The following is a 13,576-nucleotide window of genomic DNA, read 5'->3' as shown; positions in this document are numbered from 1 at the left end:
TGCCTGATTCTCTGACCCCATCTTACATCATACTCCCCAGTTCTACTTCTCTTGCCTCACTGCTCTTCATCGAGCCTTTTTTCAAGTCCCTCACTGCATCGTTTTCCTTTCTGCCACAAACCTGTAGACCTATCACTGCTTGGAATGCACTTCACTTGCTTATTCAGGGCTCAATTGCTACTTTCTCAGGGAAAAACAATTTGACACCTATGAACCTCTGTTTTTCTAGATTAATGCACCACTCCGTCAAAACATCTAACAGTTCTAGTTTTATGTTTATTTGTGCGACTGACTGATAACTGTCTCCTAGAGCAGACACAAACTCCGTGAGTTGAGACTGTGTCTAATTTTGCCCAGCAAATAAGAGCCGAGCTTGTTATAAGCCTCTAACATATACTTATTGGATGTGTGATTAAACGAATGAATGAACAAATGAATAAGCTTAGTACCTTGCATGAATGCATAATAAGGATTTAATATACATTTGTTAGATGAATAATGAATGATTCAGTGTATTAATTTTCTTTAAACTGTGGTCCTCCTATTAACACACACTCCTTGACAATAAAGATTTGCATACTGTCTCTGCTGCGACAGCATATAATACAATTGTGACACGTAGATGATAAGTCATTTAAGTTTTGTGGTTATTTAAGCATCAATCCTGAACTTTATCAGTCCACAAAAGTTTATATGAATTGAAAGTTGAAAGCAGAATTAATGTCACAACTCTGAGGATGGTGGAGGAAAGAACAATTGATAGTTGAGAAGTATATTTCAGACGTATGGCGTTTCTGGTTTAAAATGACCAAACTTATTAAAATAGGTTTTTCAACAAAATTAAAGTTACATTTTCAACATAAATATTTTCCTTTAATGTTGAGAACAGCAATACTCATTAATATTCAGCTCATCATCTGCTCTGGGAAGAGAACAAAATAAAACATTATCTGTTACCATAATGAGTTGATCTGCTCAAGTCAGGTCTTGCAGAGTCACTGCAATTTGACAAGATACTAGGCAAATGATTTCTACACAAACAGATAAATAACTTTTCACTTGAGTTCCAGTGCCTTATTAGACAGCTAAGCTCATTTCTATTTTCAAATATATTCATTTTCTATTTCAGAAGTTTGTAACCCCCTGGCTGGGCATCAAAATGATCTGCAGAGCTTTATAAAGTTCATATACTTGCAGTCCATCCAAAATCTACTCAATCAAAGTCCTCTGGGTTGGGATTGGAAATTATTGCAATACCAAGCCAGGACTTGTTACTTCTATCCTCTTGACTTCAGTGAAATTTCCTTGCACATGAGTTCATGCATTCATTCAACAAATATTTATTGACCATCACTTATGCTCCAGATATGAGGTTAACTCCCAGAATTTCTTCAATAGGTGAAACAGATACATTCTACATTTTCATGGCAGCATGAAAACTATTCTAGGTTAAGTATTAGAGTTTGGAGTAGGTACAGGATATTTTAGGATATTACGCAATGTCAACTAACCCATTCTCCATGGTTGAGGAGAAAAGGTCGTAGGGGAGATGATATCTAAATCCTGAATAAAAAGGAAGCAATGGCCAACTAATCTTTAGTTAGGTTATTGAAGAGCAATTCATCAGAGCTGCAACCAATACCCTCTTTTCATTTAACAAGGATTTATCAAATGACTGGTATATGACAGGCTCTGTTCTAAATGCAAGGGACACAGTAAATAAAATAGATGAAGATACCTATCCTAGCGATTTTAGTGTTTCTAAAGTACACAATGGCTAGGAAGAAAATATACTAAAAAATATACAGCCTTTTTACAAAATGATTCTACAACTACCACTAATCTTATTAAGCACTTGAAATTGTATAGACTCCTTTCTTCATAATAAAATAATGATAATATATGAGCAATATATGTTACTTTCTAACCTGTAAAAAGAATTAGTTTACTACACTAATTGTAAGGCAATTTATAGATACTGTAGGCCATTATTTCTAATAACCAGTCCAGCAAATTCAGAGAATTAGTTCCTTAATAGCATACAAACTGAGATGAAAGGCTCAAAAATGAATATATGTTGGGGAATATTTCCAAATATAACTTTTCAAGATAGATATCATTGAAGGATTAAACTTTCCTTTCTTGTTCACCAGTAGACATGTGAAATGATGATTTATGTTGTTATTAAAGCCAAAGTACCTCCTCAAATGGTATTTTTTCTCTATAAAATTACTATCTTAGGGCAAACCACAGCATTAGAGGTCACATAATCAATCAGTTGCTCCAAATATTTAATGACATCTTTGGAGAAATGTGTAAAACTATTTTTCTAATGAAGAAAATTAGGGAGAAAGCTTTCAGAGAGAGTGAACAAAGAAAGTGAACAAAATAAAAAGGGATCTGCTAACAAAATCATATGAGGAATGCTTCAAACTTCCATTCTATTCTATTCCAAGTTAACTATATTTTAACTTTATCCTGATCTATTGGATGAACTAAGAAGATAATCAATAGCCTAAATAGAGTTTATATCATGTACTGGGCATTCTGGCAACATAGTAGGCACTGTAGACACTAGTAAAAATAGATTTTTCATCATCCTCAAACAATTCCTGGAGAGACTGACATATACGTGAGTAACTTCAACAGTCTTGAAGGCCTGAGCAGAAGCATTAGAAAACTTGGTACAAAGTAAGCATGGATGAGTAATCTAAAAGAAGGGCCCTGGAGCATGACCGTCTGAGTTCAGATCCTGAATCCAACACTTACTCTTTGTGTCCCCTTCGGCAAGATAGTTAACCCAAATGTTTTCAGTTTCTTCAAGGGTAAATCAGGAATGTCAGTATTAGCTTACGTCGAAGACAACTGTAACAATGATGAGATTCTATAGGAAAAGTGCTTGGATCGAAACTGGTACATAGGAACATGCATTTGGTGTTTGCACGTACCATTTTATCTGCCTTGAGAAAGGAGAAAAATCTTTATGGTGGTGTGTTAAATCCTGCAGTATGCAAAAGTGCTTGCTATATGGTCAAGAAAGGAACAAATATTCCCAGGAGATAGAGAAGAGTATGTTCAAAGATGAGGGCCAACACGGGCTAGAGGTTTTAATAAGGTTCAAGTACAAGGTAAATGGGAGAGGGGTTGTGGGAAGTGGAAAATGATGGGCTTGGACAGAGAGAACAGCCAAGTTCCAAAGGGCACTTTACATCATATTAAGGGATTTGGATAATAATGTATACAAAGCTAAAGACTTATTTTGAAGACTCATCAGCATTGAAAGAGAAGGATGATAGCCAGTATTCTAATGTGCTCCACTGTCAGCTCTGGTCTAAATAGCAAAGTCAAAGACACCACTGATATTTACAGCTCTTCTTTTTCTGCAGAGCTATCTAAGAACAGCACTAGAGCTTCTTATTAGCTTTATCTCACACTGCAACTACTTCTCCTGGCAATCATCCCTTCGAGAAGTCGAGCTGTATGTGAATATGTGAATGAGGAAGGAAAGCCAACTACTTCACACAGTCTAAGGTTCATTCCTTTAAGCCCGGATGTCAGTTTACCAGTCAGACAGAGGAAGGAAGCTTCCACTGACACTCTATGCGCTCAGGTTCTATGAATAGAGACCTTCATTTGCCTGTACTGTACACAGCCATTCAAGGGCAATTAAATTTGGTGAAAATAAGAAAGAAATGCTTTTTAGGGAAAAAAAAAGTAGGTTTGAGGGGATTGCAAAAGTTGATTGTGCTAAAGTACTTTTACACAGGTTTGTTTTAGTTCTCAATTGTCAAGTCGTATTTAAACCGGTCTCTTACTCTGAAATACGATAACCTTTCTTTCTCTGAGTTCTTTCTCCTAAATTAATAGCACTGTCTCTAATTCCATGCGCAGCAAGCAAAGAGTTTATTTTACCAGATAACAGTAGGTCTGGTGATCAGCCAATGTCTAAAGAACCAGTAGCCAAGTCAGTAGTAGGCCAAAGACTGCAACTGATAAATAGATACAACTCGTTAAATCACTTAAAAATTGTCTTCTGTCTTCTTTATGGAGCTAGTATTATACATGTTGAGTTCTGACACAACTGATGGTAGAAAAAAAGTTACCTATGACAGTAAAAATCATGTTAAAGAAATAAATGTATCCAGAAGGTGTTTTGAAAATAATAATTTAAAAGAAAACTCTTTGGCTTTGAATAAAATCGCAAGGCAAAAAAGACTTAGGGAAGTTGTGAAAATACTGAAAGCTACACTGAAAACTGCCTTTAAAGTTGACTCTTGAGTGAGAGAATTTAAGGAATGCTTCAACTTTTTATAACATCTGTGTATACCTTTTTCTTATTTGCTAAGGAACAAAATTTCAATGGTCACAAAAAGTTTGGTTTCCTCTCACAGTTCCCAGCTCAGGTCACATTTCCTTAGTATTAATGAGGGAAGTGGAGGAGTAAAAGCAGAAATTCAAACTGGCTCTCCAGCCCCCACTCTGCAGTTGCCTTGAATTCGTAATGATTAGGCCAAGTGTCCTTAATTATTTTTCCCAATGGTAGAAGGAAAGAAAAGTGTCTCTAGGACGCAATAAAATTCTGACTTTTGAATAACTAACTATATTTATTAAAAATTACATAAAATGCTGAGGTTAGCTCTGTATTTATAAAACACCATGTTTATATAAATTGTTAGAATTAATCATGAGTATAAATATTAACTTTCGCAGTGTCTTCTTCATTACCCTAATGTCATACTCTCCTTTTCCGTAAAAATAGGAAGATCCATAATTTGGTAGAAATACTAGTTCTTGATTATAGGACTTTCAGAAATAAATGTTGAGAAATAAAAATTGAATTCTTCCTTACTTCCTCAAAATTTCATATGTGGTAGCAAAATTTGTCATAGTTTTTGACAGCAAAACAGATGTCATGGTATCCCACTAAGATTAACCAGTTTCCTATAAATTTACTGCTAGTTTATTCCTGATGTAGAAGATGTTTATGTAGTTTCAGATGTTTTGATAATGCAAAATAAACTTTAATTAGATCTTATCCTACTAGATTCTCTGCTACTTTTACCCCAAAGTTGGCCACTTATTTGGAAAAATATTTTTCTATTAAACAAATAACACATATCAAGTAAGAATTAATTCATAATCTGATTTATTAATAAAATCCATATTATTATAAATATGATGTATGTTATCCAGTTAATAAAAAATTAACATGAAAAGCACAGAAATTTAACATTATTTGCCTTATTTTTAAAAATGTTAATTTTCTCAGTTTCCTGAAAATTCAGTCATGCCTGGTCCTCCAATAACAACTACAGAGGGATCAAAAACTATGTTTTTAATATAGCAACATATGTATACAAAAATATTATTAAAAACTACTATGCTTTCTACACTGATACAGGTGATGTTACAGAATCACATAATCAGGTATATTAAAAATACCAATGATCAAGAAATTACCTTTCTCCAAACTTAGAAAACTGAAGAATTTTAAAATGCATTCTGTAACTATATTTCCCATTTGATTTTCTCAAAACCAGGCATTTCTACTTAATTTATTTTCTCATTAAACTCCAGCATACATAAATTTAGGTAATATCTGGTCTTTAATAAAGTCTCAGACTTCTATATTTAAGGATTTTTTTCATTACTAGCACACATTTTCACCTTCTCCAGCTGAATAAATGCTGAATAATATGAGAATATTTTTATATTTTTATAAGAAAGAGTTCAGCTAACAACTTTTCTGTGCCTTGGGTTCCTCATTAGGAAAGTGAAAAGATAGGATGGATGAGCGATTTCTGTAGTAATTTTTAACTCTAGCTTTTTCTTAAAAAAATCTCATCTAACAATCATTTCTTTCTTGACCTATTACAAATTTTTATTTTATCGACACTGCCAACCAAGCTTGAATTGAGTCCGTTCATTATCACTAAATAGGCCATGCCTCAATAAACTAACCAGTGTGAAGAGAATCTGTCTCAGAAAAGAAGTAATTTTTTTAGAAAATAAATGACTACTCACAGACATTTTTGTCAATAGAACGCCTACCCCAAAATGTGAAAAGCAATTAAATTTATCTTGCCATATTTTAGGAAGAAGCTGGCTTGAACAATGCTGCAGTTCTTTAGTCACAAATGAGGTAAAGTTGGAACCTAAACAAATTTAATTAAATAAGTTGTAAGTATCAACACTATGTATATCCAGGTCTCATTTTGCAACTTCATAGCTTTATTTACAACTCAACTATGGACATATTCTCACCTCTTAGAGAGTAACTCTTAAATTAAGTTCTGTTAGTATTAACTATGAAACAAACTGTCACCTTACGATATTAGTAAACAAGTTCAAAACTAATAGACATTTAGGTTACAGGTGTATAACTAACTGGATATATATATATATATATATATATATATATATATATATATATGTATATATATCACCTGAACTGAGGCCATCTGTTATAAAATATGCAGGAAGATGCTTCTCAGAAGCTACCTATTTTTCTTTATTATCTTTCTATTATGGACTTTGCTAACTTTGAAACTAAAACAAAAAAATAAGATAGATAACAAACTATTATGACTACTGAATCATTACACTGATATTTCTTTTTAGTCTCTAGTGTATTCAAACAGCTAGAAGTAAATACCTGAAATTGTGGAACTGTAATCCATACCATACTTTGAAATTTACTCTACAACTTTTAAACTGTATTCTGAAATTTATCACTTCTCTGTATATATGCTAGATTTCACAATGAAAAATGTTTAAAAAATAAATGGGAAGAGACAATATCATTAAAACTAACAAACTGCAAATGTAATCAGAAACATATCTGATCTTAAAGGTGATTTCTGATTAATTAACTCAAAGGACAAACTTGATCTCTTTGCAAGGTTGGCTTAACATATACTCTGGAAGCCAGCACCATTTCACCTGCTGGTCCTGGGTACTCAAAACAACTCTTCAGCTAGACTCACTACAAATTACTGAAATGCTTTTGAAAGTTCTTATAAAAACTTTTATCTTTTTCTAAGACACCATACTGGTTTAAGTGCTAAAGGTTGGATACCATTTTAATTAGCAAAAACTGATTCAATTAGATATTATTTTTCCTTAGTACTGAATTATAGTTTAACTTTTAAACTCTTACTCGCACTTAAAACTCTCACATAAAACCATCTAGCTGGACACAATCACTTGTGACACTATAAATCCTTGCTGTAGTGAATAATGGACTAAATACAAAATCTCATAAATGTATTGAGATAAAACAACGATGTTAACCAGTATCAAAAAGATGAAACAGAAACTGAAATTGATCTAAATGTATAAAAATAGCCCCTGTTCTTTCTATATTCAATCATAATAAAGACTGAAATATTTTAATAATATATTAAAGATTTCCCAGTTTTAGAGTTTGGATTTTCAAAGTAAAATAATATGACTGTGAATGAGATCATAAAAGTTTCTTTTAATCCATTCACATCCAAGATTTCTCTATAAGGTGAGATGTTTCAGGATCCTAAGCTTTAATTTCTTTAGTCTCAACTTCTAATGGACACTGAACGTTATAAGGCTTCACTCTTTTTAAACTAAGAAAGCCAAATTTATAATTATTTTTATTTTAGCCACCAAACCATACCAAGGCTTCAGTGAAACCAATAAGGCACAGTATGATGCTAGAATATAAAACCTTTATTTAAAAGTTGGTATGAGTCCTACTCATTGTTATTTTAATTGCACATCTAAAGGCTAATATTAAAAAATGGAAACAGGGCTTATTTTTACCTGGTAGGATGGTTCAGGTTGTGAAGCCAGTGTTCCCTTTTAAAACATTAATAAACTATTATTTCCTTTTTGAACTTTATTAAGTGACTGAAATGCCTACAAGAGTAAGTTTACGTAAGTAGTGGCATCCTTCTAACCAATAAGCACCAATCACCTTGATAAAACAAACACCCTATTCATAGTTAGTATGAATATCTAAACTATGGTATTTCAAGATATTTTATCAGAAATGACAAAAAATCAACAACATCTGATCCTTATGCTTTACTATTTCTAACATTACTTGGCGTTATAAAAAACAGGGAAGGTTTTTTTTTTTTTTCCATCATTTATTTGATGTGGTACGGAGACGTTTGTACAAAAGTGTTTCAGGTATGTAGTTGATTGGAAAAGAGAAAAATCTGTGTTGGAAGTGTAGCGACTGATCTTTCCGCTAATCTTATAGCTTTATATAAAGTTCCAACGTGGGAAAAAAACATAAATATCTTCAATGAAATGATCCCTAAATTCGTACAAAGATGGCTCGAGCTTATAATTCATGTCTGTATTCGCTGAACACTGTCTTAGCTTCTATATTTTGAATTAAATAGCTGCAGTTTTGACCCCCTTGCCCACATGTGCATGTCATACTAACAATACATATGGTTTGTTCACTCTTCTTCCATGGAGTGTCTTTTTCAGTGTTACTGTAGTAGAGGCCTCATTTACCATGGCAGATGCCTGAATTCCAAACAATAAATAAAACCAGCAGAGGGCAGAACTGCTGACAGAACTGACAGATCCAGCTGGTGACCAGGTACCAAAGGTAAAAGACAAACTTTTGATGGATTCCAATTTCAAGGTCTCTCTCTCGCTGATTTTTGAAAACGTAGAAATGAATGAAGCAAGTCTTCATAATTAATATGATCATTTCCCAATTCAAATACAGTGCGGATGTGGTTCTGACTGTATTCAGCAGGAAAAGTCCCACTGCTATAGAATGACCCAGCAATGCCTGCGACTCAGGGAGGTGGAAGCCACCTACTCAGATAGGGAAGAATCCAGACCTGGTTTGCAGAGTGAGGCCTCAGAGAGCACCTACCACCATTAGCGAGAATTCAGGTCTTGGCATCCAGACAGGGAGCCAGATTCTCAGGTTTCTGCTAGAGCCTATACATTTGGGATTGCCTTTTATTTTTCTCCCTTAGTCTCTCCTCGTCAATCTCCTTCCTATCCTCCAGCTCGTCTCTGCACTTCCTCTGACAAAGCTTGCTTTTCTTCTCTCAACTGTGTGGGCTCCCTACCTCCAAAGGCGTCTCCCCTGCCAGAGCCTACAGCACCTAACGGACTGCTCCCGCCAGATGCTCTCCGGGGAAAGGGCGGGGGAAGAGGAAGGAGGAGGCCAAGGGAGGAGTGAAGTCGCTCTTCCTCCTGGGGTACTGACAGTGAGGCAGTCTTCTGAGCAGGTCTGGTCATTGAATATTTGGTAGTGCCACGTAGGAACTCTTCCTTACCTCTCTCCTCCCACCCCATCCCACGCCCCCTCCCCTTCCCTCCCAATCCCTATTCCCCCATCCCCACCCCAATCACTTGGTGAGTTTCATCATTCTCCAACTGAACTGCAAGTCCAACCTGCAAGAAGAAGGGGGATGGGGGCGTACAGGGGAGTAGAGGGCTGAAAATGCAGAGAAAAGTGTAATCCCCATCTGGAACCTGTTCTAATATGCTTCCTTGTAATCTGCCAATTTTCTCCACCTAAATCTCTTGAAAATACCCCTTCCCCTCCAAAAAAAAAAAGTTTTCTCAATCTTTTAGATTCATCCCCCTGGTTTCTCTTATACTGCAAAGTATAAACAAACTGTTTCTTACTTTGTTCAAGACAAAGATCTTTATCAAGGTTCATTTTATCCACTTCCTCTATATTTTCTCCTCACTTCACCTTTTCATTAGTAAAAATCTGAAAAACACCAAAAGATGTATTCAAATGGCAGTCTGAGGACTGCTCCTCAAACAAAAGCTTTGTACAGCTGCCCTAGGGATCAAGGTAATATTTTCCCTCTTTTCAAAGAGGCTGGAAAGTGAAGGGCATTTCAGCAGGCTCTGTGCTTGACAGATCTTTTTTCCTGCTACCTCCTCTCCCATTACTGGCCCGCCTACATTCACCTCTCTCTCCCTAGTCTCTGCTTCCAACCTGGTAGCAGCTGCAATCTGGATCTTATTTAAGGAATTGTTTTTGGGGGGTTGGGGAGAGGAGAGGGGCAGAGATGAGGAGGGGCGCAGGAGAAAGACCAAAGGCAGTCTCCCACCTCCCCAAATCCATTTTTTTCTTACCTCCTCTGACCTCTCTAGCTTGGAAGAGGAAAGTCAATGCCAGCGTCGTTATGGTGAAATCCCAGAGCCACCGTTTCGTTTTCCACCTAGAGGACCACCGCTCCATCTCCAAGCCCGGCGCTCACCACTGTGAACTCAACCCACGACAATTGTGATTGCAGACCAACTTCGTCCTTTGCACAGTTACCGCCAGGGATGTGTGCTACACAGCCATCGGGGAGGGAGAGGTGCAAAACTTCAAAGGGCTTTTTTTCTTTCAATTTTGGATGGTTTCCTTCCTGCCTTGCCTCTCGCCCCGCTCCTCTCCCTCGCGGACGGCCCCGCCGGTCGGGACCCTCCGAACCGTCCCCCGCCGGGCCCTGCCTTCAGACTGAAGGCAGCTGAGGGGCTTCTACCAAAAGGCGGAGAGCACTGCGTGCCCCTAAAGGCTGCATGCCGTCAGGGGGCCGGCCGCCGGGCTCCGGGCAGCCCCCTCCCCCCGCCCACTCCCCTCCCCGCGCCCCCCTTCCCGGGGGCCGGCAGCGCCGCGCCGCCCGAGGGTCAGACCCAATCACACGCGGCCCGCGCGGCCCCGAGCCCGCCCCCCGCCCGCCCGGCCCACCGACAGCCCCCCACCTCCCCGGTCCTCGCTTCCCTCCGCTCCTGCCCACATCCCCGAGGAGCCGCGGGGAGGGAGTGGCGGGGGGACGCGTGCTTGGCTCCAGCACTTTGGGAATGAAAGGAATTGCAGGAGAGCCCCGAAGCCCTCAGAGTTTTCAAGGAGCTTCTGTATTCAATAAAAAACAGCTACTTGTCTCCTCGCGCGCGTCTGCCTGTCGCTCGGGGCGGGGGTGGGGAGGCGGCCCGCAGCATCTAACAGGCCGGGCCGCGGGGCTCCCGGGCTGGCAGCCGTAACCTTATCCGGCTGCAAAACTCAGCTTCTTAGGGCAGACGTGGAACCAGCGAGCTCGTGGTTCTACTTACTCCGAAAAGTATTTTTACCTTATTTAAAAAAAAAAAAAAAAAAACAGAATTAGAAGAAACGGGTGAAAGTGGGATGGGGGGCCCTAGAGACCAAATACCCAGGAGTTTGTAGGGAAGCTCTCCTTCAAGATCTGGAACTCACGGGTTTCTTTCTTAAATGTTTAAATTCAGCACGAAGCTAATTCAATGGCTCTTCTCATAAAGAGCTGGAAAAAAATGTATAGGAGCTGACATTAAGGGGGTGAGGAATTTAATTTGCCATCTGATTCTGTCCTCATCCCTTATGAGGTGGGGGGCGGGGGGCGGCGGGGCTGGTGGAGGAGAGACCAGACAATCAAGTAGCAGACATCTCCAGGCCTCACAGCTCATCATAAAGAACTTGGCCTCAGGAGCCGGAACATGGTAACTCCACAGTGAAAATAATGAGGAGTTTCCTCTCTCCTTGCAGCTCCTTACAGTAATCCGCTAAAACCCGGCATATTGATTCCTTGGTCATTTTTTTCAAGCTTAAGTTATTCCATCCTATTGGCTCCTTTGTTCCTTAATGTTTACTAAGTAGGCTCTCTCAAAGATTTTTCTGAAACAATGTTCTGCAGAGTGCCAGCATACCATAGGTACTCCGATAGAGGTGTGTTTAATTGATGGATACATTTCCTATTGGCAAAACTGGAAGATTTGGCCAGAACCCATGTTGAGTATTTAGGGATTTAAAGGCGTAAGGCTTCTCTATTAAATTTACCTAGTATATATGTCAGTTTTGTAGTTGCCGCTAATCTTTAGAAACCTGAAGATCAGTCATCACAATATGCCACATGGCCCATCAGATCAAATCAGATTTCCTCTTCACGAAGTTTTGGAGTTGGAAGGAAGATGATCAGGAATTCAGATTAGGCCCAAAAATGAAATTGTCTAACAACGTATAAAACAAGGCATATAAAATAGGAAAATGATTGACAAATACCATCAGCATGAATGTCACTCACTTTGACAAAGAATCACTCCCTCATCAAGAAGTTGATCTCTTAGAAGCCAGGTAAAGGGCATTTTATATTAGTAAAACTGCTTTCAGAAAATTTGGGCTGCCATATATCCTTTGCAGAGAAATAGCAGCAACTTGATTTTCAGACTCCTTTAACTGTAAGTTGTTAACATAATTTAATAAAATAATATCATATTGCATGTGAACCTGAAATGTAGATTTACAAAGTAAGAACCTCACATTAGAAATATAGGTCAATTTCCTATCCTTAGTATCCTTCATCTTCTTGCAAATTTCCCATATATTTATAGTTTCCAAACTTTCTGAAATCTGGTTTTCCTGTCTGGTATTTTGTATATTTTAAAAAATTATTTTCAAAGGTGATGGTGGAGTTATACAGAGGTCAGGTGTAACAAATGAGTATGAGTGCTGAATCAGTATGTTGATACTTCTTTTAGTCTCCAGTACCTTAGAGCAGTTAGAAATGAAAACTCAAAATTGTGGAATTGTAACCCATACCAAAGTCTGAAATCTGTTCTCCAACTAACTCTTGCAATGTACTTTGAAAATTATGGCTTTTTTCCACATATGTTATTTTTCACAAAAAAAAAGTAAAAACAAGGAGGAAGAATATAATAGAGAAGATAGGATTTAACCAATGAATATGACTTGCTGAATCAATATATTGATATTTCTTTTGGTCTCTAATGTCTTGGAGCAGCTAGAAGAAAAAATGAAAATTCATGGAACTGTAACCCATACTAAACTTTACAATCTGTTGTCTAACTACTTGTTAAAATGTACTTGCGAATTTATTGCCTTTTTTGTATATATGTCATTTTTTGCAATGACAAAGTTAAGAAATTATTTTCTAGGTCTCCTCTTAATTGCAAAATAATGAAATCAATAGTCAAAATTAAGAAAATTACATTAGTAAGAGTTGCCAGAATATGAAATCAATTCAGTAGCTAGAGAGTTACAGTGCTTGCTGCAGCAAGTAGAGATGATGTTCCAAATTGTTTCTCAACTGGTCTCTTGATTTGTTGAGAGTTCCAGGGCCTAATATTGCTTTAGAAAGTGAGAAATGATGCAGTGGGTCTAGTAAGCCCCACCATCTGAGAAGGCCCTTCTGAGGCTTTCTCACTGCTGTGAAAGGGTCCTTTTTAAGCAAAGTGTCTTGAATGAATAGAGTTATTACCACCTTATGCTTTCTGTACAGAATTATTACTACCTTATGCTTTCTGTACTCTGTGGTCTGAATTCCTCTGGCCACTGCCCAACTCTGCATAACCAGGGTCTGAATTAATGCCTCTGGAAGGAAACATAGTATTTTCATAAGGAGGAATAATTATGACCAACTCTTCTAGCCTGTAGCTAGTTGCCAGATCTAATGTCTCCCAGAAAACTGCCCATGAATTTACAGGGGATGAATTCCAGTAAAAGGAAAGATAAAATGAAGCAACAAAGGAAGCAGAGGAAAGTTGGAAGAGAGCCATCTTGGCCACCTTAAACTGCTCACTGGGGAAC

At 37.7% G+C, this 13,576-nt stretch overlaps 1 protein-coding gene across 2 annotated transcripts in view; it reads right to left on the bottom strand.

The window, feature by feature from the left end:
* COL11A1 (collagen type XI alpha 1 chain) overlaps window positions 1–10,444 on the bottom strand; it is a 215,067-nt gene extending 204,623 nt beyond the window's left edge. For both annotated transcript variants that reach the window (XM_077120085.1, XM_077120086.1), the window contains exon 1: window positions 10,108–10,444. In XM_077120085.1, coding sequence (XP_076976200.1) covers window positions 10,108–10,213 — 106 coding nt within the window. In that variant the 5' untranslated portion in view covers window positions 10,214–10,444. The remainder of the gene's footprint in view (window positions 1–10,107) is intronic.
* Window positions 10,445–13,576: the final 3,132 nt, after the last annotated feature.

Source organism: Tamandua tetradactyla, chromosome 11 (genome assembly GCF_023851605.1).
Source record: "Tamandua tetradactyla isolate mTamTet1 chromosome 11, mTamTet1.pri, whole genome shotgun sequence".
NCBI lineage: Eukaryota > Metazoa > Chordata > Mammalia > Pilosa > Myrmecophagidae > Tamandua > Tamandua tetradactyla.
This window is presented reverse-complemented; position numbering and strand designations above follow the sequence as displayed.